Source organism: Malaclemys terrapin, chromosome 2 (genome assembly GCF_027887155.1).
Source record: "Malaclemys terrapin pileata isolate rMalTer1 chromosome 2, rMalTer1.hap1, whole genome shotgun sequence".
NCBI lineage: Eukaryota > Metazoa > Chordata > Testudines > Emydidae > Malaclemys > Malaclemys terrapin.
This window is the reverse complement of record NC_071506.1, coordinates 292,358-318,833: the sequence shown is the minus strand read 5'-3', so window position 1 is coordinate 318,833 and position 26,476 is coordinate 292,358. Positions and strand designations below refer to the sequence as shown.

Below are 26,476 nucleotides of genomic sequence, written 5' to 3'. Positions count from 1 at the left end.
CAGGAACCTATCCTTGTAACAAAGCCCGATGCCAACTCTGTCCACATATCTATTCAAGTGACATCATCATAGGACCTAATCACATCAGCCATACCATCAGGGGCTCATTCACCTGCACATCTACCAATGTGATATATGCCATCATGTGCCAGCAATGACCCTCTGCCATGTACATTGGCCAAACCGGACAGTCTCTACGCAAAAGAATTAATGGACACAAATCTGACATCAGGAATCATAATACTCGAAAACCAGTGGGAGAACACTTTAACCTGTCTGGCCATTCAATGACAGACCTGCGGGTGGCTATCTTACAATAGAAAAACGTCAAAAACTGACTCCAACGAGAGATTGCTGAGCTGGAATTGATATGCAAACTAGACACAATCAACTCAGGATTGAATAAGGACTGGGAATGGCTGAGCCATTACAAACATTGAATCTATCTCCCCTTGTAAGTATTCTCACACTTCTTATCAAACTGTCTGTACTGGGCTATCTTGATTATCACTTCAAAAGTTTTTTTTCTCTTACTTAATTGGCCTCTCAGAGTTGGTAAGACAACTCCCACCTGTTCATGCTCTCTGTATATGTGTGTATATATATCTCCTCAATATTTACTCCACTCTATATGCATCCGAAGAAGTGGGCTGTAGTCCACGAAAGCTTATGCTCTAATAAATTTGTTAGTCTCTAAGGTGCCACAAGTACTCCTGTTCTTTTTACAAACACCATTGTGACTGTAAATATATAAATTAATGGCTGCGAACTACCCTCCAAACTCCAATCTCAGCAGCACCAACAATGCGTATTAGGGCTGGGATCATAACCTTTCATCTAAGAGAAGTGGGACCAAAGAAAGGGCAATCTGCACCACTAACGTCATAGGGACTGCCAACCCCGTGTAGTTTCCTTAATCCAAATAATCACTCTTAACTTGAGGGACTGTCCTGTTGACACTATTTTACTCTTTGCATGAATGAACCTGATAGGATGATTTATCTCACCCTTGTAGTTAAACAGGCTGCACCACTGTATGAGTGCCTATCAACAATCCTTTGCTCACATAAAGAATGGTTACTTACCCTACATTAACTGTAGCTCGAGATGTGTTCTCTGCATAGGATTCTGGTTTTGGTGCTCATGTGCCCCATGTATATAAGATCGGATTCTTTGGAATAGCAGTGTATGTCAGGGCCATGCCTATACCCTGGGCATTGTTGCAACCCCTCACCGCTGAGGTTATAAGGGGCAGGATGGCCTCAACCACCTCTTAGTTCCCTTGCCAATAAGGATTCTGTGTGGACAATACATCTAAAGAACTACAGGTGCTGTAGGGTAAATAACTACTTTCTTTTTCAAGTGATTGTCTGTACAGATTCCGCTCTTCATCACTAGCAAGCAGTATCCTTCCTAAGAGATAGGTAAGAGGAATATCACCTGGAGGACTGCTCTACCAAAGCTTTGAATCTGACCTAGAGGCCTGAACCAAGGCATAGCGGGGATCACACAAAAATGAGGAAGTTAGTTAAACAGAAATTAAGAGGTACAACGCCAAAATTGAAATCCCTGCAAGCTGCATGGAAGCTTTTTAAATACACCATAATAGAGACTCAACTTAAATGTATCCCCAAATTAAAAAATATAGTAAGAGAACCAAAAAAGTGCAGCCAGGGCTAAACAAAAAAGTAAAAAAAAAAACACTGAGAGACAAAAAAGCATCCTTTAAAAATTGGAAGTTAAATCCTAGTGAGGAACATAGAAAGGAGCCTAAACTCTGGCAAATGAAGTGTAAAAATATAATTAGGAAGGCCAAAAAAAAAAAAAGAAAGAATTTGAAGAACAGCTATCCAAAGACTCAAAAAGTAATAGCAAAATTTTTTTAAGTATATCAGAAGCAAGAAGCCTGCTAAAGACCAGTAGGGCGACTGGAGAATTGAGATGTTAAAGGAGCACTCAAGGCGGGTTCCATAGAGCATGGAACTCGGCTCTTCTCAGTGGTGGCAGATGACAGAACAAGGAGCAATGGTCTCAAGTTGCAGTGGGGGAGGTCTAGGTTGGATATTAGGAAAAATATTTCCCTGGGAAGATGGTGAAGCACTGGAATGGGTTACCGAAGGTGGTGGTGGAATCTCCATCCTTAGAGGTTTTTGAGGTCAGGCTTGACAAAGCCCTGGCTGGTATGATTTAGTTGGGGTTGGTCCTGCTTTGAGCAGGGGGTTGGACTAGATATCTCCTGAGGTCCCTTCCAACCCTGATATTCTATGATTCTATGGCCCTCAGAGGATACTGAGAGGGGGCAGAGCGTTCTGGGGAGTCCTACTCAGTCAGGTGTATAGTCAGTGCTGTTGGAATATGAGATGGACCTGGTCTCTCCGTTGCCTCCAAAAGCATCTAACATTGGGAACTCCAGTACTGGTCTTACTGCCAGCGCAGAGAAGTATACAGGTACGGTGACCCCATCAATGACATTAAAGCACTCTGATTCACTGATGTCTTCAGCACCATGGTGTTCTGTACTGACTAGTTCTGGGTCAGTTTCCTCAGTGATGGAGTGGTCTGCTGTGGGTTTTTTTTTTTTTTTTTTTTAATACTGGTGTGCATGTTACTGTCACAGGGAAAGTAGTAGGAGCAGTACCTGGTGCAGCACAACGCTTGCTCTGGGCAGCAATGGACAGTGCCAGATTTGCCTTCACACTGTGCAAGGCTTCGGATAGGAACTCCATCTCCCAGTGGGTAAGGGAGATCTACATCTACTTTGGTGCTGGATGTCTTCGGGCCTCTGTGTTATGTTGAAGTAGAAGCAGAAGAGGAATAGGGCTTGTGAACATCTGTGGTGTTTGGGATAGTATTACAGCTCACAGGAGAACATGAGGCCAGATGCGCTGCATCCGAGGGTGCTGAAGGAGCTGGCGGATGTGATTGCAGAGCCATTGGCCATTATCTTTGAAAACTCATGGCGATCCGAGGAGGTCCCAGATGACTGGAAAAAGGCTAATGTAGTGCCCATCTTTTAAAAAGGGAAGGAGGAGGATCCGGGGAACTACAGGCCAGTCAGCCTCACCTCAGTCCCTGGAAAAATCATGGAGCAGGTCCCCAAGGAATCAATTCTGAAGCACTTAGAGGAGAGGAAAGTGATTAGGAACAGTCAGCATGGATTCGTCAAGGGCAAGTCATACCTGACTAACCTAATTGCCTTCTATGACGAGATAACTGGGTCTGTGGATGAGGGGAAAGCAGTGGATGTATTATTCCTTGACTTTAGCAAAGCTTTTGATATGGTATCACACAGCATTCTTGCCAGCAAGTTAAAGAAGTATGGGCTGGATGAATGGACTATAAGGTGGATAGAAAGCTGGCTAGATCATCGGGCTCAACGGGCAGTGATCAATGGCTCCATGTCTAGTTGGCAGCCGGTATCAAGTGGAGTGCCCTAAGGGTCGGTCCTGGGGCCAGTTTTGTTCAATATCTTCATTAATGATCTGGAGGATGGCATGGATTGCACCTTCAGCAACTTTGCAGATGACACTAAACTCGGAGGAGTGGTAGATACGCTGGAGGGTAGGAATAGGATACAGAGGGACCTAGACAAATTAGAGGATTGGACCAAAAGAAATCTGATGAGGCTCAACAAGGACAAGTGCAGAATCCTGCACTTAGGACGGAAGAATCCCATGCACTGCTACAGACTAGGGACCAAATGGCTAGGCAGCAGTTCTGCAGAAAAGGACCACAGGGGTTACAGTGGATGAGAAGCTGGATATGAGTTGACAGTGTGCCCTTTTTGCCAAGAAGGCTAATGGCATTTTGGGCTGTATAAGTAGGGGCATTGCCAGCAGATCGAGGGACATGATCATTCCCCTCTATTCGACATTGGTGAGGCCTCATCTGGAGTACTGTGTCCAGTTTTGGGCCCCACACTACAAGAAGGATGTGGAAAAATTGGAAAGAGTCCATCGGAGGGCAACAAAAATTATTAGGGGGCTGGAGCACATGACTTATGAGGAGAGGCTGAGAGAACTGAGATTGTTTAGTCTACAGAAAAGAAGAATGAGGGGGGATTTGATAGCTGCTTTCAACTACCTGAAAGGGAATTCCAAAGGGGATGGATCTAGACTGTTCTCAGTGGTAGCAGATGACAGAACACAGAGTAATGGTCTCAAGTTGCAGTGGGGGAGGTTTAGGTTGGATATTAGGAAAAACTTTTTCACTAGGAGGGTGGTGAAGTACTGGAATGGGTTACCTAGGGAGGTGGTGGAATCTCCTTCCTTGGAGGTTTTTAAGGTCAAGCTTGACAAAGCCCTGGCTGGGATGATTTAGTTGGGGATTGGTCCAGCTATGAGCAGGGGGTTGGACTAGATGACCTCCTGAGGTCCCTTCCAACCCTGATATTTTATGATTCTATGATGGACTGAGACAAATGGGGAAGTTTCTTGGCCAGCTTGTCTGGATCAGACAACACTTGCATCAAAGCCTCCAGAAGATGTAACTTCAGTCTGCCCTCTCTGGATTGAAGTCTGTACTTTGAAAATCTTACATTAAGTAGTGCTCAGGCATATGGTCTTTGCCTAAGCATAGGAGATGCTGAGCATCAATCATGGGCTTTGCTGAGTCCCAGGTAGAAGAGATCTTGAATCCTGGAGCCTTGCCTTTAGGCATTTTGATCTTATGTATGGGAGGGGGGGTGTCTAACCATGTACAGAGGCTGGCATGGGGCCGGGGGCCAGAAATCCTATCAAAACACTGTTTCCACAGGGAATAAAGGACAGGTATGCTAACTAATGAACTGTAAATAGCGAATCAGAAAACAATAGCTAAATAATCTCTTGCAGATTGGAGGTCACTGAGATCGCAGGGCTCCATGTTGAAGCCATAGGTGGTCAGAAGAAACTGAAAGGCTGTTCAGGCTCCCCTGCTCCTTATACCCTTGGCTACGGTGGTTGCAGGGGCTCCCAGGATGCAGGGGAATTCCCGTGGGACGCACCTATTCAAAGGAATACGATCGCATGTGCACAGGGCATATGTGCAGCAAGAATGGAATCTGTGTGCACAATCACTCAAAGAATGAAACAGCAGTTAAACTGAAACTAAATGGACAACTCAATTCAAAGTCACATGCCTGGCTGAAAATGCTTTACTTGCTCTTGTTACAAGTAACACCTAAGATCAGTAGAGCTAAGAGAAAAAAGGATATTATTTTCACCTCTGTTTTCAGGTTTACTTCCAACAGTTTATAGCACTCTGTGTAGAGTCAGTGCCACTGCACCCCCTGCATAGTCAGTCAATATCCACTCTTGTTTGTGAGGCTCATTCAGGGAGCAGAGGAGACAATATAAGAGACCAAAAAACAAAAAGAAACAATGTTATTGTAAGGCAAAGGGAAATAGAACAAATTGCCCCTACTTGTTCAGGCGTGTTGCCATCATCAGCATAAAGTCTGGGGTCTGCTCCATATTGAAGAAGCGTCTCCACTGCAGCCATGTGACCACCAAAAGCAGCACGATAAAGAGGGGTCCTGCCAAAAGCTCCCTACACAAATAAAAACAATAAACATGAGGAAAATAGTGTCTGACAGTCACATATAGCAATCTGCTATCATCAATGCTCTGCACATCTTCTCCCAACCTGCATAAAGGACAACCTATAAAGCTCCCTCTCCCACTGCAGAAGTGGGTACCAGCAGAGCCTGATTAAAGCAATTTGGGGCCCTAGACACCCTCACATGGGGTCTCTTCTGTGCCACAACCCTACTCCTCCACACCATCATCCCATCCCTGCTTAGGGTTGTAATGGCCAGGGCCACGCTCATCTGGGTGACCTGACAACCTCAGAAATGGAGCACTTGGGAGTAGGGATGGGGAGAGGAAGCCAGAGCATGTAAGAATTCTTTAAAAAGGGTTTACCAGTATTTATTTTATCTACACCCATTTACTTTCAGTCCTATTTCCCTGTAAGTTTCCCTTTGTGTACCCAAAGCGTTTTTATTCTCTAGGAAGTCCAAAGTCTTTATAGGGAGGCAGAGCCCAGCCTGTGCCCAAACTCGGTACCTTCTTTTCCAAGGTGTTACTGCTCCTCAGACAATGATCTGGTGCTGTCTTTAAAACTCCCCTCTCTGGAATTGTTCCCTCAGCCTCAGAATGAGGTGGGGCTGATTTATGTAAATCCTAGATCCCTTCCACTCCCAGCAGCTTCTGAGAGGATTTGTGATTGATTAGAGCCAGCTGAATCACATCCTAGTTCTAATTTTCTGGGGTAGTCCACTACCTACAGATTCTTGGGGTTGTTTGGGTTTTTTCACCCTTGTGACAGTTCATTCTCTCATAGTCACACATATAAGAGCAACCTGCTGGGCTAGTGGGTGGTCTACCATTGCTCCCCCTTGTGCAGGCTGTGGTCCCCCTCCTTTCTAGAACATCACTCTATCGTCATACAAGCTGGGTTCTGTCCAGAGGGAAGGAGGTCTCAGCCCCTACTCATCTGGGCAGGAAATGCCATGTCTGCATCTTTCCCACTCAAACGATAATGGAGGTGACTGCAGCACGTACAGAGTCCACTTTTCATGTGGTGTCAGCAAAGGCCCTCATGCAGAGATAGCAACTAATGGTCCCTCTTTTTGTTTTCTTCTTGTGTGTGGAACAAATGGCTGCCCAAGCTCATAGCACAGCCTCTCCCACCCTCACACATTCCCTTCATCCTCTATCCTCTCCCTCATTACATCTGCTCCTTTCATTCATTCTCCTTCCTGCCTCTTCATTCATTCCAGATCCTACATTCATTTCAATGAGACTTTATTAGCATGACAAGCTACAGAAGTGTTTCCAAAGTGGAAGGAAGAGACAGACTGTTCAGGTCTCTGTCAGAAGTGGATTCAACCCACCCACAACAGGATCTCACACTGCATTTGAGGTTTCAACTTTTGCCCATTTATCATTCCTATCCAGTCCTGAGCTGCTAGCAGGTTGCTGCACTGCATGATGCTTTGTCACTCTTTTCCCCCACAGTCAATAACAGTTTTCCTCATCACTTTTTGATGACACATCTTTATGATACCTCATAACTTGAAAAAACATCCATCTTGCTCTTCCTCTTATTTGCAATATTGGCCTAGAAAATGTTTGTCTCAATCTCTCCTCTCACATTGGCTGCACAGTAGCTCTTTTCTGAGTTTAAACACTTTCTCTTCACTATTCTCCATTTTCCTTATCCCTCTCTTCCCCATCCCCTTCATCGTGTTTGTTAAATTTGAGTGCTCAGTCATTCATTCTGCACACAGAAAAGGAAAGAGGCCACTAGGAGATGTGCAGTGCCTTTGGTCTCTTTCCTTTCTTGGCCACGCAGGTTCATCAGAGCCAACAGCTGAGTCCTCCCCACAGCTGAGTCCCATTTCCCTGGTACAGTGACACACGCCTCAGAGGGGCTCCTCATAGTGGAAGGCCAATCCTTCCAGGGCCCCCTGGGCAAGCTAAGAAGTTTTCCCTTTTCCCTTGCCTCCATCCCCCCCCCATTAGAGCCAGAAGAGTGACAGGGTCCTCTTCAGCACAGCAGGGGCCTAGTTGCCTCTGGTGGTAGGTGTGGGGCCAGCCATGTCTTCTTTCTGCTGGAGGGTCTCTGCAGTCTCAGATAGACATTACTGCATCAGTTACACTTGAGTCATATTTTCAAACTTTACTTTTTTTTTAATGGAAGTGAAGGTTCTGGCTTCAAGTGATTTCAGGATCTGGGGCCTTAGGTATAAGTTTATAATGCCTATGTAAAGTAGTTATGGAACATGATCCACATTCATAGCCTGAGAAGCAGGCTCCTACCCCACTAATATCAGAAGGGCTGACTTCACCAAATTGTTATTTTCTGAAGGGAAAAGGGATTTGGGGGTGAAGGTAGGAGGACTGACTACCAGGAGGGAGACATTGGAACATAACTAAAAGAAAGGCAATTGATCAGTGTGTGAAGATGGGAAGGGCACAAGAGAAATTAATAGGTAATGCTATAATTTAGTCATGGATATTTTTAGTAAAAATCATGGACAGGTTATAGAAACATAGAAGATTAGGGTTGGAAGAGACCTCAGGAGGTCATCTAGTCCAACCCACTGCTCAAAGCAGAACCAACCCCAACTAAATCATCCCAGCCAGTGCTTTGTCAAGCCAGGCCTTGAAAACCTTTAAGGATGGAGATTCCACCACCTCCCTAGGTAATCCATTCCAGTGCTTCACCACAGTCCTAGAGAAATAGTTTTTTCCTAATATCCAACCTAGACCTCCCCTACTGCAACTTGAGACCATTACTCCTTGTTCTGTCATCTGCCACCACTGAGAACTGCCTAGCTCCATCCTCTGGAACCCCCGTTCAGGTAGCTGAAGGCTGCTATCAAATCCTCCCTCACTCTTCTCTTCTGCAGACTAAATAAGCCCAGTTCCCTCAGCCTCTCCTCATAAGTCATATGCCCCAGCCCCCTGATCATTTCATTGCTCTCCGCTGGACTCTCTCCAATTTGTCCACATCCTTTCTGTAGTGGGGGGGCTCAAAACTGGACGCAATACTTCAAATGTGGCCTCACCAGTGCCGAATAGAGGGGAATAATCACTTCCCTCAATCTGCTGGCAATGCTCCTACTTATACAGCCCAATATGCCATTGGCCTTCTTGGCAATGAGGGCACACTGCTGACTCATATCCAGCTTCTCATCCACTGTAATCCCCAGGTCTTTTTCTGCAGAACTGCTGCTTAGCCAGTCGGTCCCCAGCCTGTAGCAGTGCATTAACTGAGGACCTCCAAAATATGGAACAATATTTCCGGAAATGAGGCTCAAACATGTGACTGAGTAGGGAGTATTAACCTAGTAATGTTGCATGGGAGTTTTACTAGTTTACTGTCTTCTGCTAACACGGGGTGTGGCTCCATTTCCCTGCGGTGCTGCACCACACTAGATGGGGATGGAAAATAAGGGGATGATTTCACTGAGGGATGATACTTGACAGCCAGCACGGAAGTGAACCCGACTGCCCTTCATAACCTGAGCCGAGGAGAGGGTTGGGACAAAGGCTGGAGGAGGGGTCGGGGGTGTGGCTGGGGGAGGCGGCAGGAAGAGGTTTCAGTTTGGAGCTGGCTGGGGAGACGGGGGGAGGGGGGAAGGCCCAAAACCCAGGTCTGGGCTCCCCACGCCCCAGGGGGGACCTGACTGAGGGGTCCTGTTTTCTATACCTACAAACTCTGTTTAGACTGTGTTCCTCTCGTCTAATAGAAGCCTATGAAGCCTCTGTTCATTGACTAAGCCTTAGTCAGGGGCAGGCTATCAGGAAGGCCAGGGCTTTATAAAGCTGTGAGCAAGCAACCAGGGAGCAGTTTTGAGAGGGAGTTGGGAAGGGGGCGAGGTACACTTGCCATTCTTTAAAACCTTTAAACTAAACTATAATTAAAACTTCTTGATTTAAACAAAAACCCTGTCATTTTTCCCACAGTATTCTTGCCGCCAAGTTAAAGAAGTATGGGCTGGATGAATGGACTGTAAGGTGGATAGAAAGCTGGCTAGATCGTCGGGCTCAACGGGTAGTGATCAATGCCTCCATGTCTAGTTGGCAGCCGGTTTCAAGCGGAGTGCCCCAAGGGTTGGTCCTGGGGCCGGTTTTGTTTAATATCTTTATTAATGATCTGGAGGATGGTGTGGACTGCACTCTCAGCAAGTTTGCAGATGACACTAAACTAGGAGGCGTGGTAGAAACGCTAGAGGGTAGTGATCAGATACAGAGGGATCTAGACAAATTAGAGGATTGGGCCAAAAAAAACCTGATGAGGTTCAACAAGGACAAGTGCAGAGTCCTGCACTTAGGACGGAAGAATCCCATGCACTGCTACTGACTAGGGACGGAATGGCTAGGTAGCAGTTCTGCAGAAAAGGACCTAGGGGTCACAGTGGATGAGAAGCTGGATATGAGTCAACAGTGTGCTCTTGTTGCCAGGAAGGCTAACGGCATTTTGGGCTGTATAAGTAGGGGCATTGCCAGCAGAACGAGGAACGTGATCATTCCCCTTTATTTGACATTGGTGAGGCCTCATCTGGAATACTGTGTCCAGTTTTGGGCCCCACACTACAAGGAGGATGTGGAAAAATTGGAAAGAGTCCAGCGGAGGGCAACAAAAATTATTAGGGGTCTGGAGCACATGACTTATGAGGAGAGGCTGAGGGAACTGGGATTGTTTAGTCTCCAGAAGAGAAGAATGAGGAGGGATTTGATAGCAGCCTTCAACTACCTGAAGGGGGGTTCCAAAGAGGATGGAGCTCGGCTGTTCTCAGTGGTGGCAGATGACAGAACAAGGAGCAATGGTCTCAAGTTGCAGTGGGGGAGGTCCAGGTTGGATATTAGGAAAAACTATTTCACTAGGAGGGTGGTGAAGCACTGGAATGGGTTACCTAGAGAGGTGGTGGAATCTCCATCCTTAGAGGTGTATAAGGCCCAGCTTGACAAAGCCCTGTCTGGGATGATTTAGTTGGTGTTGGTCCTGCTTTGAGCAGGGGGTTGGACCAGATGACCTACTGAGGTCTCTTCCAACCCTAATTTTCTATGATTCTATGAAACACCCTTTACCTGTGGACTCAGGGCTTAATCTTTTGCGGGTTTACGGGGTCTCTAACCAGCGAAAGAGCCCCACCCAGCAATACCCCACTCAAGCTCCACCTATTAACAATTACCAAAACAGAATGCACATGCCATACACACAACGCTCACCACTCCCAACAAGACAGATGAACCCTTCCTGATGGCCAGCCAGGATCAGGTCCATCTGGGGGACTCCAGCCTCTGCACGGTGCCACTGGCAGAGTGCCAAGGTCTGTCAGCTCCGAACCTGGGGCTGTTTCTTGGAGTTGGTTCCCTTAGAGCACCCCCTTTCTAACCCTAATATTCTATGATTCTATGATGAGGCAATTTCAGATGGGATTAATTGTTCTCCCTCATCTGCCTGATCTTCATCGCTCTCCTCCTCCTGTCTCTAGCATCTGAGGCTACAGTAATTGACCAGTCTGGGAGAAAGGGATCTAGTCCTGGGGTGGGGAGTGGGAGGCAGTAGACACTGGCTTGCAGGTATGGGATCGCATGCCCCATGGTGTCCAGTAAGGCCAAGGTCAATAGGCATATGGACATTGCACTGGTAAACACAACAGGGGGCCTATGACATTCATGCCATTTCCTATCACGAGACCAGTCCCTAGAGTCCCTCCCAGATTCCCATTGTAATCCCCATAGAAGGGAGGGAGCATGAGCAAGTGGGAGATGAGCCCCTACTGTACATTGACTATGAGAATGAAAAGGAGTACTCCTGCTCTGAAGGTAGGGCTAAACTTTGAAGTGTACAATGTCCCCTCCACTCTGGTATTGATGGAGTTGGTACTGCTGACACTTATCCTCTGCAGTGCAGAGGTCTTGGTGACTGGTGGTCTAGCCAGCCTCACCTTCAACCTGTCTAACAAAGACGACTCCAGTACCCGGCCTATAGCTAAATCTCTTGGTACCATATATGCTCTAGGTACTGACAGGGACTGCACCTATGAACTGGGTACCAATGAACAAGTTACTTAAGCGATTAGTATATTGAGGTTGACGCTGGAGAAAGGGCAGTCCACATGTTTAGTGGGTATCACTGGTACATGTTTAACTGTTAGCACAGATGCAGCAGAGGGACTTTTGTCAGGCTATTGGCTGTTCTTTGATTGTTGAGCCTGAGATGACTAAGACACTTACAGACTAACAAATAATTAATTAATAATACTAAAGAGCATGTCTACATGACAAGTTAACATATGGGAAGCCAGGATGTGAATCTACAGTGCACTAGTGTGCTCTACTTCCACACTAGCTTGCCATGCATTATCTCACTGCATGGCCAAGTCCTAAGAACTTTAACACTAATGTTCGCAGAGAAGCAGGTGGACACTGCAGGGATTCTGTCTCACTACCAGGGGGTAGCCGTGTTAATCTGTATCCACAAAAACAACAAGGAGTCCAGTGGCACCTTAAAGACTAACAGATTTATTTGGGCATAAGCTTTCGTGGGTAACAAACCCACTTCTTCAGATGCATGGAGTGAACATTACAGATGCAGGCATTATTATATTGAGTGTCAGTATAATAATGCCTGCATCTGTAATTTTCACTCCATGCATCTGAAGAAGTGGGTTTGTTAACCCAAATAAATCTGTTAGTCTTTAAGGTGCCACCGGACTCCTTGTTGTTTTTGTCTCACTACCATTAGTGGTAGGAAGGAACTGAGGGACAGTAGGGCACCTCCATACTTGATGGCCTTGGGTTGGGGGGAGGCAAGGACATCCAGAGCACAGGCATGGCCCCAATGGATTCTGCTGGCCAAAAAAGTCCAGTCTCATATGCATGGTACACATGTGCACAAAGGCTACAATCCATGTGGACAAACACATGAAGAAACCACTCTATTACTGTGCTGGGGATTCTGCTAGTGGAGGATTTAACACAGCCCCTCCTAACTATTTACCACCTTGGAGATCTCTCCCACATGGATATCAATTCTGGACCCCCAGTGGACTGTCTTAGGGGTTAATTACCTACTAAGAATTGAACCTATCCCCACTACAACAAGTAAGGCAGTATGAGTTGAGTACTGAAGTGCAATTAGACACATAGCACATTAGCTGACCCCGCAGTCTAGCCAAGCTATCTTTCATAACATTGTTTATACAAGTTGCTGTGAGTCTTGTTCTATTGAATCTCAGGCAGTTCCCATTTCAGTTGTGGCCTATTTTCTTCCACCACCACAATTTCATACCTTGCAGTTGGGATTGGCTCCATTTTCTATCAGTAGCTTGATAGCGTTGGGGTGGCCACCTCCTGCTGCCTCTAAAAGGGGGGTGTTCCCATTGGCATCAGTGCACTCCACCATGTTGATGTGATTAGAGAGACGCATGGCCTTCCCTTTTTCATCGGTACCCACACCATTCTTAGTATCCAAATCTGACACCTGGATAGAACCAGACAAATGGAGAAGATAAACATGGAGAATGGGAAAAGAATGCCTTCTGCTCTGGGTACCCCTAGGAATTATGTATTAGCTGAAAGATTAGTGAAGAGAGATTTTTGGATACAGTTTATTTACATTGTGAAGTTTCAGGTGTTTTCCAGACACACACACAAAGCATACTCCCTGCATCAAAGAGCTCATGATCAAAGCAGGCAGAAAGAGATTAGAGGCAGGAAGAGACAAACACAGCATGATGCAACCCAGATGCATGGCAAACACCTTACTAGCTCCCTACTTCATTTGTGTTTTGTCCTTTGTTACCTAATGAACAAGTCTCTGAGGGGAGGAACCAGGAGGCTTGGGGCCTCTTGCATAAAGCCTGTTTCAGAAGGAACCATTTCTACAGCCTTCAACAATGGACTATGATCCAAATCAATAAATTTGGAAATGAACAGAGCTCACAGAAAAGGACATGAGGTCCCTCCCTTTCTTATGTGTATTCCAGTTCCTATGGAACCTCTCCCCTCCCAAGTACTAACTTCCTTTAGCACAGCCTTCATCTCATCCACATCCCCATCAAATGCCGCCTCCAGCATCCGTTTCTTCCTTTGTTGTATTTCTCGCTGCTGCTTCTTTTTTTCTTCCTCTTTCTCTCTCTCCCGTTCAGCTTCTTCCTGCTCTTTCTTCACCATCGCAATGAAGGCCTGCAATAAAACAGTCATTGCAGCTCAAAACTCAAAGGGACTCTCAGCCATGTGCACCAGAAAACAGAGGCTCCAAGCACCCACATGGAAAGGGAAGTGGGCTGAAGTAGGGTTGCCGACCCTCCCAGATTGGCTGGGAGTCTCCTGGAATTGGCCTCAATCTCCTGGTGACTATTAAAGGCAATCCGGGAGATTTTAATAGGCCAAAGTCCAGTTGGCAGCGCAGTGAGGCTAAGGCAGACTCCCTACCTGCTCTGGCTCCGCGCAGCTCCCGGAAGAGCTGACATGTTCAGCTCCTAGGTGCAAGGGCGGCCAGGGGGTCTCTGAGCGCTGCCCCCGCCCTGAGCGCTACCAATGGGAACTGTGGCCAATGGGAGCTGTGGGGGCAGTGCCTGCAGGCAGTATGCAGAGGCACCTGGCCACTCCTGAGCCTAGGAGCCAGACATGCCGTCCACTTCCAGTAGCTGCCCGAGGTAAGCACCACCTGGCTGGAGCCCACAACCCTTACCCCCTCCTGCACTCTTACCCCAGCCCTGATCCCCCTCCCACACCCAAATTCCCTCCCAGAACCTGCACCCCCTCCCACACCCAGCCCTGAGCCCCCTCCCACACCCAAAGTCTGTCCCAGAGCCCGAACCGCACACCCCCTCCTGCACCCCAACCCTCTGCCCCAGGCTCAGCCCGGAGCCCCCTCCCGCACTCTGAACCCCTTGGTCCCACTCCCCAGCCCAGAGCCTGCACCCCCCCCTGCACCCAACCACCTGCCCCAGTCCAGTGAAAGTGAGTGAGGGTGGGGGATGGCGCCTCGGAGAAGGGACTTGGCAGGGGTGTTGGGTTTGTGCGATTAGACAGTTGGCAACCCTAGGCTGAAGATGGTTTCTCCATTGTTATGATAATTATAATAATTAAGTTATTATTATAATATAATTATTATAATAATAACAACAACAGAAAATGTGGACATGGCAGAGGTGCTTAATGACTTCTTTGTTTCGGTTTTCACCAAGATGGTTGGTGGTGATTGGATGTCTCACATAGTGAATGCCAGTGAAAATTAGGTAGGATCAGAAGAGGCTAAAATAGGGAAAGAACAAGTTAAATATTACTTGGACAAATTAGATGTCTTCATGTCACCAGAGCCTGATGAAATGCATCCTAAAATACTCAAGGAGCTGACTGAGGAGATATCTGAGCAATTAGCAATTATCTTTGAAAAGTCATGGAAGATGGGAGAGATTCCAGAAGACTGGAAAAGGGAAAATATAGTGCCAATCTATAGAAAGGGAGATAAAGACAACCCAAGGAATTACAGACTTAACTTCTGTACCCGGAAAGATAATGGAGCAAATAATTAAGCGATCAATTTGCAAAAATCTAGAAGATAATAAAGTAGTAAGTAACAAGTCAGCATGGATTTGTCAAGAACAAATCATGTCAAACCAACCCGATAACTTTCTTTGACAGGGTAACAAGCCTTGTGGATGGGGGGAAGCGGTAGTTGTGGTATATCTTGACCTCAGTAAAGCTTTTGATACTGTCTCACATGACATTCTCATAAACAAACTAGGTAAATGCAACCTAGATGGAGCTACTATATAAAGTTTGTGGACGATACCAAGCTGGGAGGGGTTGCAAGTGCTTTGGAGGATAGGATTAAAATTCAAAATGATCTGGACAAACTGGAGAAATGGTCTGAAGTAAATAGGATGAAATTCAATAAGGACAAATGCAAAGTACTCCACTTAGGAAGGAACAATCAGTTGCACACATACAAAATGGGAAATGACTGCATAGGAAGGAGTACTGCGGAAAGGGACCTGGGGGTCATAGTGGACTACATGCTAACTATGAGTCAATAGTGTAAGACTGTTGCAAAAAAGCAAACATCATTCTGGGATGTATTAGCGGGAGTGTTGTAAGCAAGACACGAGAAGTAATTCCGTTCTACTCCACGCTGATTAGGCCTCAATTGGAGTATTATGCCAAGTTCTGAGTGCCATATTTCAGGAAGGATGTGGACAAATTGGAGAGAGTCCAGAGAAGAGCGATGAAAATGACTAAAGGTCTAGAAAACATGACCTATGAGAGACGATTGAAACAATTGGGTTTGTTTAGTCTGGAAAAGAGAAGACTGAGCGGGGACATGATAACAGTTTTCAAGTACATAAAAGGTTGTTACAAGGAGGAGGGAGAAAAATTGTTTTTCTTAACCTCTGAGGATAGGACAAGAAGCAATGGGCTTAAATTGCAGCAAGGGAGGTTTAGGTTGGACATTAGGAAAAACTTCCTAACTGTCAAGGTGGTTAAGCACTGGAATAAATTGCCCAGAGAGGTCGTGGAAGCTCCATCATTGGAGATGTTTAAAAGCAGGTTGGACAAATACCTGTCAGGGATGGTCTAGATAATACTTAGTTCTGCCACGAGTGCAGGGGACTGGACTAGACAACCTCTCGAGTCCCTTCCAGTTCTATGATTATTTATAATGCAGCAGCAGTGCCATGTTGTGCTACGCTATGTACACAATCATAACATAACAAAGAGACCCCGCCTGCCTCTAAGAGCTTACAGTCTAAATGTACAGTAAGAGACATCTGAATGATACAATAGACAGGGATGCACAAAGTAACACTGAGAATTACAGTTTTCACAGGACAGCATGATACAGGGAGAAAAATTCTGATGTTAGAGAGAGCTTTAATTAAGCAGATAAAGACATAAAATCCAATGTCTAGAAGTTGAAATTAGACAAATTTAAATGGAAAATAAGGCACACATTTTAATAGGATAATTAAGCACTGGAACAGATTACCAAGGGATGCGATGGATTCTCTGTCACTTGAAATCTTTAAATCTAGATTGGGCATCTTTCTAAAAGAGATGCTCCAGTTCAACCACAAGTTACTTAAGAACATAAGAATGCCCTTGCTGGGTCAGACCAATGGTCCATCTAGCCCAGCATCCTGTCTTCTAACAGCGGCTGGTGCCAGGTGCTTCAGAGGGAATGAACAGAACAGGCAATCATTGAGTGACCCATTCCCTGCTGTCCACTCCCAGCTTCTGGCAATCAGAGTCTACGGACATCCAGAGCATGGGGTTTCATCCCTGACCATCTTGACTAATAGCCATTGATGGACCTATCCTTCATGAACACATCTAGTTCTTTTTTGAATCCCGTTGTAGTTTTGGCTTCACAATGTCCCCTGGCAATGAGTCCCACAGGTTAACTGTGCATTGTGTGAAGACGTACACAAGTTATGAATCAATGTATGAATCATGAAGTGCAATTCTATCTTTGTGTTTTGCAGATCAGTCTAGACTCAGATATGGTCCCTTTTTTCCATCTAATTTATGAGATACTGAGATGCTACTTCAGGGGTGTGCAAACTTTTTGGCCTGAGGGCCACATCTGGGTATAAAAATTGGACGGTGGGCCATGAATGCTCATGAAATTGGGGGTTGGGGTGAGGGCTCTGGCTGGGGGTGAAGGCTCTGGGGTGGGGCTGGGGATGAGGGGTTTGGGGTGCAGAAGGGTGCTCCGGGCTGGGACTGAGGGGTTGGGGGGTGGGAGGGGTATCAGGGCTGGGGCAGGGGGTTGGGGCATGGGGGGGGTTCTGGGGTACAGACTCCAGGCGGCGCTTACCTCAAGTAGCTCCCAGAAGCAGCGGCATGTCCCCCCTCTGACTCCTACGTGGCGGCACAGAACCGGCCATGTGGCTCTGCACGCTGCCTCGTCCACAGGTGCCGCCCCTGCAGCTCCCATTGGCCACAGTTCCCAGCCAATGGGGGCTGCGGGGGTGGTGCCTGGGGAGGGGGCAGCGTGCAGAGAGCCCCCTGGCTGTGCCTACGTGTAGGAGCTGGAGGGGGGACTTGCCTTTTGTTCCGGGAGCTGCGCAGCAAGCCCCCGACCCCACTCCCCAGCTGGAGCACCAGAGCGGGACAAGCCCCTGACCTCGCTCCCTGGCAGGAGCTCAAGGGCTGGATTAGAAGGCCTGATGGGCCGGACACGGCCCACGGGCCTTAGTTTGCACACACACACCCCTCGTGTTACTTCTTTCATGTACCCCAAGCTCCAGGAAAGAGGCCCTAAGCCCCACCTTTCTAAGTGCGACTATTATTTCTGCAGCAGTTTGAAGCCTTCAGGGGTTGGACTTTGCCAGTTGAGAGAGCTCAAGCTTTTCTAGGAAAGCTGCTATCTTTGCTCCAAGGTCTCAACTTTCATTTTAAAAATGAAGTATCTAGCTTTATGGTTGTGAAGACAATCTTCAAAATATGCCCCAACTTTAACCAATTCCATGAAGTCTGTCTGAGTCTGCAGGCAGACTGAAAAAAACGGTTACCTACCTCTTGGTAACTGTTGTTCTTCGAGATGTGTTGCTCATGTCAATTCCAAGTAGGTGTGTGAGTGCCGCATGCAGTCACCGGAAGTTTTTTTTCCCCTAGTGGTATCGGTAGGGTCAGCTCTGGAGCCCCCTGGAGTCATGCTTTCATGGTGCCGTATATACGGCCCTGCTGACACCTCCCCCCCACCCCTTCAGTTCCTTCTCACCAGCTGACTCCGACAGAGGGGTAGGTTGGTGGGTCTTAGAATGGACGTAGCAACACATCTCGAAGAACAACAGTTTTGAAAAGGTATCTAACCGTTTTTTCTTCTTTGAGTGCTTGCTCATATAGATTCCAAGTAGGTGACTCCCAAGCAGTCCCTAGGAGGAGGGGTCAGAGGTCACGCAGCTCTCATCACTGATTCATGGACTGAAGTACTGCCCTGCCAAATGTGGCATCGTCTCTGACTTGCTGTACAATAGCATAATGCAAACTAAAGGTGTCATAGACGACCATGCTGCAGCTCTACAGATTGGGACCTGTGCCAGAGAAGCTGCTGCAAACGTCTGAGCCCTAATGGAGTGTGCTGTCAGTGCAGGTGCATGTATCTTTGCCAAATCATAGCACGCACAAATACAAAGATGTGACCCACAATGAGATTCTCTGGGATGACACCGGGCAGCCCTTCATTCGGTCAGTTATTGCTACAAAAAGCTGAGTTGTCTTCCGAAACAGTTTTGTCCTTTCAATATAAAAGGCCAACGGCCACCTAATTTGCAGGGAATGGAGTTTTCGCTCTCGGCTGTTGTCATGCGGCTTTAGGTAGAAAACCGAGGAAAGTGTCTTGGTTTGTGTGGAATTGTGATACTACCTTCAGAAGGAAGGCTGGGCGAGGCTGTAGTCAAACCTTGTCCTTACAGAACATCATGTACAGGGGCTCAGATGTGAAGGCTTGAGTTCAGAGACCCTCCTGACTGAAGTGATAACCGCCAGGAAAGCCACCTTCCAGGATAGCTAGAGCAGTGAACAAGTCACTAGGGGCTCAAACGGGGGTCCCATTAATCTTGATTGTACAAGATTGAGATCCCATGCAGTGATTGGTTGTCGCATTTGGGGGTATAACCTGTCCCGCCCCTTGAGAAAAACAGCCAACAATTGGGTTAGCAAAGATTGATTGGTCGGCCACCCAGGGCTGGAACGCCAAAATCGCAGTCAAGGGAACCTTTATGGAGGACCCTGACAGCCCTTGCTGTTTTAGGTGCAACGAATAGTCCAAAATGTAGGGTATTGATGACTGCAAAGGTGAAGTTCCCTTCTGCATTGACCAGATGGAAAATCTTTTCCACTTAGCCAGGTATGTGGCCCTAGTGGATGGTTTCCTGCTGCCAAGGACCTCTCTAACAAGTCCTGAGCATGCCAACTCCAAGGGGCTTAGCCATGGAGTTTCCATGCTGTGAGGTGGAGAGACTTGAGGTTGGGATGTTGAACACGGCCGTGGTCCTGTGTGATCAAGTGTGGAACTAGGGGCAGGCTGATTGGTGTCTCCACCGACAGGTTTAGGAGTGTAGTATACCAGTGCTGACATGGCCAGGCTGGAGCTATCAATATCAAAGGTGACCTTTCCTTCCTGACCTTCAGCAGAGCCTTGTGAATTAGCAGGATGGGTGGAAACGCATAGAACAGATGGTCCTTCCAGGGCAGGAGGAATGTGTTTGCGATCGAGCCCCGGCTGTGATTCAGGAGGGAACAGAACTACAGGCACTTCCTGTTGTGTCTTGTTGCAAACAAGTCTATGTGGGGAACTCCCCACCTTTGGAAGATGCTGTTCACAACGTCCAGGCAAATAGATCACTTGTGGTTGCAGAAGGACCGGCTGAGATGGTCCATCAACTCGTTTTGGGATCCTGGAAGGTAAGAAGCTTCGAGGTGTATTAAGTGGGCTATGCAGAACTCACACAGATTGAGGGCTTCCTCACACAGGGGAGAGAAACGTGCTCCACCCTGTCTATTTATATAAAACATCGCTGTTGTATTGTTTCTCATGACCAATAAAGATTTTCCCTCCAATAGGGCTTGAAAGGTCTAGCAGGCCAGGCGTACTACTTTTAGCTCTCTGACATTGATGTGGAGCGAAACCTCCTCTTGGGACCAGAGGCCTTGAGTCCTCAGCTTCCCAAGGTGAGCTCCCCACCCCACCCCTGACCCATGTGTAACTAGAGATAGTGCAGGGTGAGATCTTGAGAAAGGAGCCCTTGCGCAGACCATTCATGTATTGAGCCACCACAGGAAGGCCTCGACTACCAAAGAGGGGAGCACAACCACCTTGTCCAAGTGGTCTCATCTTGGGCGATACGCTAATGCCAGCCAAGATTGAGGAGGCCAGAGTCACAGTCTTGCTTGCTGAACCACATACGTACATGCCACCATGTGCCAAAGAAGTTTCAGGCAGTTCTGTGCCATGATAGTAGGTAGTAGTGCCTGAGGTCCTCTATGATGTAGAAAATAGCCTGGAAACGAGACTCCGGGAGCAATGCTCTGGCTTGCTTTGAATCCAGCACAGCCCATATGAACTCTATCCTTTGAGTGGGAGTAAGGGTCAACTTTTGTGTATTTACCAATAGGCCTAGCCCAGGGGTGGGCAAACTTTTTGGCCTGAGGGCCACAGCCGCATATGGAAATTGTATGGTGGGCCATGAATGCTCACAAAATTTTGGTTTGGGGTGCAGGAGGGGGTGAGGGCTCCAGCTGGGAGAGCGGGCTCTGGGGTGGGGCCAGAAATGAGGAGTTCAGGGTGCGGGAGGGGGCTCCAGGCTGAGGCAGGGGGATGGGGTGCGGGATGCGTGGGTGAGGGCTCCTGCTGGGGGTGCGGGCTCTGGGGTGGGGCTGGAGATGAGGGGTTTGGGGTGTAGGAGGGTGCTCCAGAATGGGACCGAGGGGTTCGGAGGGCAGATGGGGGATCAGGGCTGGGGCAGGGGGTTGGGGCATGGAGGAGGTCAGGGGTGCAGGCTCTGGGCAGCGCTTACCTCAAGCAGCTCCTGGTAGCAGCGGCACGTCCCCACTCCAGCTCCTATGCAGAGGTGCAGCCAGGTGGTTCTGCACGCTGCCCCGTCCGCAGGTGCTGCCCCTGCAGGTCCCATTGGCCGTTGTTCCCAGCCAATGGGAGCTGCGGGGGGTGGCGCTTGAGGCAGGGGCAGTGTACAGAACCCCCTAGCTGCCCCATGCGTAGGAGTTGGAAGGGGGACATGCCGCTGCATCCGGGAGCCGCGTGGAGCCACAGCATGCACAGAGCGGGGCAAGCCCCCAACCCCACTCCCCGGCTGAAGTGCCGGAGCAGGCCAAGCCACTGACCCCAGTCCCTGGCAGGAGCTCAAGGGCCAGATTAAAAGGTCTGATGGGCGGGGCACGGCCCGTGGGCCGTAGTTTGCCCACCTCTGGCCTAGCCTTATCAGGTCCATGTGCTCTTCTATCTGCGCCCTGGTGTGTCCCTTGATCATCGAGGTATGGAAACACCTGTATACTTTGTTTCCTCGGGAATGTGGCAACGACTGCCATGCACTTGGTGAACACGTGAGGGGCCACTGACAGGCAGAAGTGGAGGACCATAAACTGATATTGGGTATGGTTCACTATGAACCTGAGGAACCTTCTGTGATTTGGGATTACTGATATGTGAAAAGGATTGATACGCATCCTTCAAGTCGCGGGTGGCATACCAATCCCTTGGATCCAAGGCAGAAATGATCATGCGGAACCTCAGCTTCTTCATGAATCTGTCCAAGATGGGTCTAAGACCACATCTGGCTTTTGGGATTAGAAAATAGTGGGAGAAGAGCCCTTTGCCCTTTAACTCCCAGGGGACCTCCTCTACAGCTCCCATTCTTAGGAGCATCTGCATCTCCTGTATTAAGAGTTGCTCTTAAGGGTCCGTGAAGAGGGACGGGGAAGGGGTGTGGGAAGGAGGGAGAGAACTGAATTGAAGGGAATATCCCAGTCCAATCAGGCATAGCACCCACTGATCTGAAGTAATCTGGGCCCACGCACAATAGAAGTGGGATAAATGATCCAAAAACCACAGGTAGATCCAGGATTTGGATTTGAGGTAAATCCAGGATTTGGACTGGTGCTTCACTTCCGGGCGCACCCTCAAAAGTTCTGCTTTGACCCGAGGACTGGCGAGTAGTGCTGGGTCCTTAGGAGAAAGGAGCAAGAGGGGGCCTTCTTCTAGAGTTTCTGCCCGGCTTCTACTGTAATCTTGCCTGGGCAGTATTTCATAAAAACATGGCAGGGATTGAGGTTTGAAACGTTTCCTCTGTGGTGCAGGGGTGTGGAACCCCAAGCATTTTAGCGTGGCTCTGGTGACTTTAAGGCAGTGGAGTTTCGAGTCTGTCTGCTTGGAGAGTAAGGCTGGCCCTTCAAAGGGAAGGTCCTGGATTATCTTCTGGACCTTGTGCAGGAGGCCGGAGGCCTGCAGCCAAGAACTCTGTCTCATGGCCACCGGTGATGACATGGAGCAGGCCACTGAATCCACCACATCCAGAGAGGCCTGCAATGAGGCCTTTGCCACCATTTTGCCCTCTTCCACTAGTGCTGAAAATTCTACCCTGAAATCCGAAGGTACCAGCTCCTTGAACTTTGACATGGCCTGTCAGGATTTGAAACTTTACCTACTGAGGACCGCCTGCTGATTTGCAATGCAAAGCTGGAGCCCCCTGATAGAGTATATTTTCCTACTGAAGAGGTCCAGCTTCTTTGCATCCTCTGAGATGCTCCCAGTTCCACGCACAGGGCCAGGCAGGCAGAACTTCAGAGTCTCAATGCGTGGATGAGATGATGGTGTATGGAGAAGAGGTTTAGATTTATTAGGAACTGGGGAAACTTTTGGAAAAGGGGGAGCCTATACAGGAGGATGGGCTCCTCCTAAACCAAAATGGAATCAGATTGCTGGCACTTAACATTAAAAAGGTCGTAGAGCAGTTTTTAAACTAACGTCTGGGGGAAAGCCGACAGGTGCGGAGGAGCACATGGTTCGCACATCCCTTAGGGGAGGATCTATTAATAGAGAATCTCTATGTCCTAATGAGGATGAGAGGATGGAAAATGATAAAATCCAGGAAGGATCTGATCAGAAATAGTCAAATAAAAAAGAGTCCCATTCAATTATATCGTGTAATGGCAGACAGCTAAAAGGAGACAAGTTTTTAAAGTACTTATATACCAATGCTAGAAGTCTAAATAATAAAATGGGTGAACTAGAGTGCTTCGTATTAAATGAGGATATTTATATAATAGGCATCATAGAAACTGGTGGAATGAGGATAATCAATGGGCTACATTAATACCAGGGTACAAAATATATCAGAAGGACAGAACAGGTCGTGCTGGTGGGGGAGTGGCATTAATGTGAAAGAAAGAGTAGAATCAAATGAAGTAAAAATAGTAAATGACTCAAACTATACCACAGAATCTCTATGGTTAGAAATTCCTTGCTCTAATAATAAGAATATAGCGGTAGGGATATATTACCGACCACCTTACCAGGATGGTGAGAGTGACTGTGAAATGCTCAGGGAGATTAGAGAGGTTATTAAAATAAAAACATCAATAATAATAATGGGGGATTTAAATTTTCCCCATGTTTACTGGGTACATGTCACCTCAGGACAGAATGCAGATATAAAGTTTTTTGACACCTTAAATGACTGCTTCTTGGAGCAGCTGGTCCTGGAACCCACCAGAGAAGAGGCAATTCTTGATTTAGGGTACGTCTTCACTACCCGCCATATCGGCAGGTAGCAATTGATTTATCCGGGATTGATTTATCATATATCGATCCCCGAACGCACTCCCTGTCGACTCCGGAACTCCACCGGAGCGAGCGGCAGTAGCAGAGTTGACAGGGGAGCCGCGGCCGTGGATCCCGCGCCGTGTGGACCCCAGGTAAGTCGATCTAAGATACTTCAACTTCAGCTACGTTATTCACGTAGCTGAAGTTGCGTATCTTAGATCGATCCCTTCCCCACCGCCCCCAGTGTAGACCAGCCCTTAGTCCTCAGTGGAGCACAGGATCTGGTCCAAGAGGTGAATATAGCTGAGCCGCTTGGTAATAGTGACCATAATATAATTAAATTTAATATCCTTGTAGCAAGAAAAACACCACAGCGGCCCAACACTGTAGCATTTAATTTCAGAAAGAGGAACTACACAAAAATAAGGAGATTATTTAAACAGAAATTAAAGGGTACAGTGCCAAAAGTGAAATCTCTGCAAGCTGCTTGGAAACTCTTTAAAGACACCATAATAGAGGCTCAATTTAAATGACAGGTTTCAGAGTAGCAGCCGTGTTAGTCTGTATCCGCAAAAAGAAGAACAGGAGTACTTGTGGCACCTTAGAGACTAACAAATTTATTAGAGTATAAGCTTTCGTGGACTATATGCATCCGAAGAAGTGGGCTGTAGTCCATGAAAGCTTATACTCTAATAAATTTGTTAGTCTCTAAGGTGCCACAAGTACTCCTGTTCTTCAATTTAAATGTATACACCAAATTTAAAAAAACATAGTAAAGAGAACCAAAAAAGAGCCACCATGGCTAAACAACGAAGTAAAAGAAGTAGTGACAGGCAAAAAGGCATCCTTTAAAAAGTTAAATCCAAGTGAGGAAAATCGAAAGGAGTATAAATACTGGCAAATGAAGTGTAAAAATACAATTAGGAAGGCCAAAAAAGAATTTGAGGAACAGTTAGTCAAAGACTCAAAAAGTAATAGCAATTTTTTTTTTTAAGTACATCAGAAGCAGGAAGCCTGCTAAACAACCAGTGGGACCACTGGACCATCAAGGTGCTAAAGGAGCACTCAAGGACGAGAAGGCCATTGCAGAGAAACTAAATGAATTATTTGCATCAGTCCTTACGGCTGAGGACATGAGGGAGATTCCCAAACCTGAGCCATTCTTTTTAGATGACAGATCTGAGGAACTGTCCCAGATTGAGGTATCATTAGAGGAGATTTTGGAACAAACTGATAAATTAAACAGCAATAAGTCACCAGGACTAGAGAAGGAACTCAAATGTGAAATTGCAGGACTACTAACTGTAGTCTGTAACCTATCATTTAAACCAGCTTCTGTACAAGATGAGTGGAGGATAGCTAATGTGACGCCAATTTTTAAAAAGGGCTCCAGAGGTGATCCTGGCAACTACAGGCTTGTAAGCCTGACTTCAGTACTGGGCAAACTGGTTGAAGCTATAATAAAGAACAATATTGTCAGACATATAGATGAAAATAATTTGCTGAGGAAGAGTCAACATAATTTTAGTAAAGGGAAATCATGCCTCGCCAATCTACTAGAATTTCTTTGAGGGGGTCAAGAAGCATGTAAACCAAGGGGATCCAGTGGATATAGTGTATTTAGGTTTTCAGAAAGCCTTTGACAAAGTCCCTCACCAAAGGCTCTAAAGCAAAGTAAGCTGTCATGGGATATGATTGGTAACTGGTTAAAAGATAGGAAAAGAAAGGTAAGTATAAACGGTCAGTTTTCAGAATGGAGAGAGGTAAATAGTGGTGTCCCCCAGGGGTCTGTTCTGGGACCAGTCCTATTCAACATATTCATAAATGATCTGGAAACAGGGGTAGACAGTGAGGTGGCAAAATTTGCAGATGATACAAAATTACTAAAGATAATTAAGACCTAGGCAAACTGCGAAGAGGGATCTCTCAAAACTGGGTGATTGGGCAACAAAATGGCAGATGAAATTTTATGTTGTGTGATGGGGCAAGGCCAGATGGCTACAGTAAAGTAGTGAGGAACAGGTATGTTAGCCCCAGGCTAAACAAATCCCTGGTACCATGGTCACCAAATGGCAGTTGCTCCAGGTTAATCAAGCCACCTGGGGCCAATTAAGATCCTTCTAGAAGGCAGTGGAGATAGCTAGATTGATTGGGACACCTGAAGCGAATCAAGGACTGGCTGGAACTAGTTAAAAGCCTCCCAGTTATTCAGTGAGGTGTGGGTGTCAGGAGCTGCGCTGTTGGAGGAATGAAGCAGTACAAATCTATATCAGGTGCAAGGAAGGAGGCCCTGAGGTAATTGTAAAGATACTGAGTGGGGGCTGCTGTGGGGAAGTGGCCTAGGGAATTGTACACGTCCTATTTCCAAAAAGTCAGCTTCCATAGCTGCTAATTTTAGGGTCCCTGGGCTAGACTCCAGAGTAGAGGGTGGGCCCAGGCTCCCTGCTCCCCTCCCTGATTAATCACTGATACTGGGAGACAACAGAGACTGTGTGAGGGAGGGTTGCTTCTCTTCACCTCCCTTGCTGGCTTATGATGAAAATGGCTCAGTACACTGTGACCCTTGCCTCTAGAGAGAGAAGGGCTATGTGGAGGGTCACAGTGAGCCTCTGAGGCTAGCAAAATCCGTCAAGGAACACAGGACCCACAGAGTCAAGGACAGAGCTTTGTCACAGTTGATAAA

At 47.1% G+C, this 26,476-nt stretch overlaps 1 protein-coding gene across 1 annotated transcript in view; it reads right to left on the bottom strand.

Moving 5' to 3' along the window:
• IQANK1 (IQ motif and ankyrin repeat containing 1) overlaps positions 1–26,476 on the bottom strand; it is a 121,316-nt gene that overhangs the window by 44,758 nt on the left and 50,082 nt on the right. Inside the window, exons 5-7 of the mRNA XM_054017266.1 lie at positions 13,524–13,688; positions 12,793–12,984; positions 5,404–5,529 (exon numbers count right to left, since the gene is read on the bottom strand). Of these exons, the coding sequence (XP_053873241.1) occupies positions 5,404–5,529; positions 12,793–12,984; positions 13,524–13,688 (483 nt within the window). The remainder of the gene's footprint in view (positions 1–5,403; positions 5,530–12,792; positions 12,985–13,523; positions 13,689–26,476) is intronic.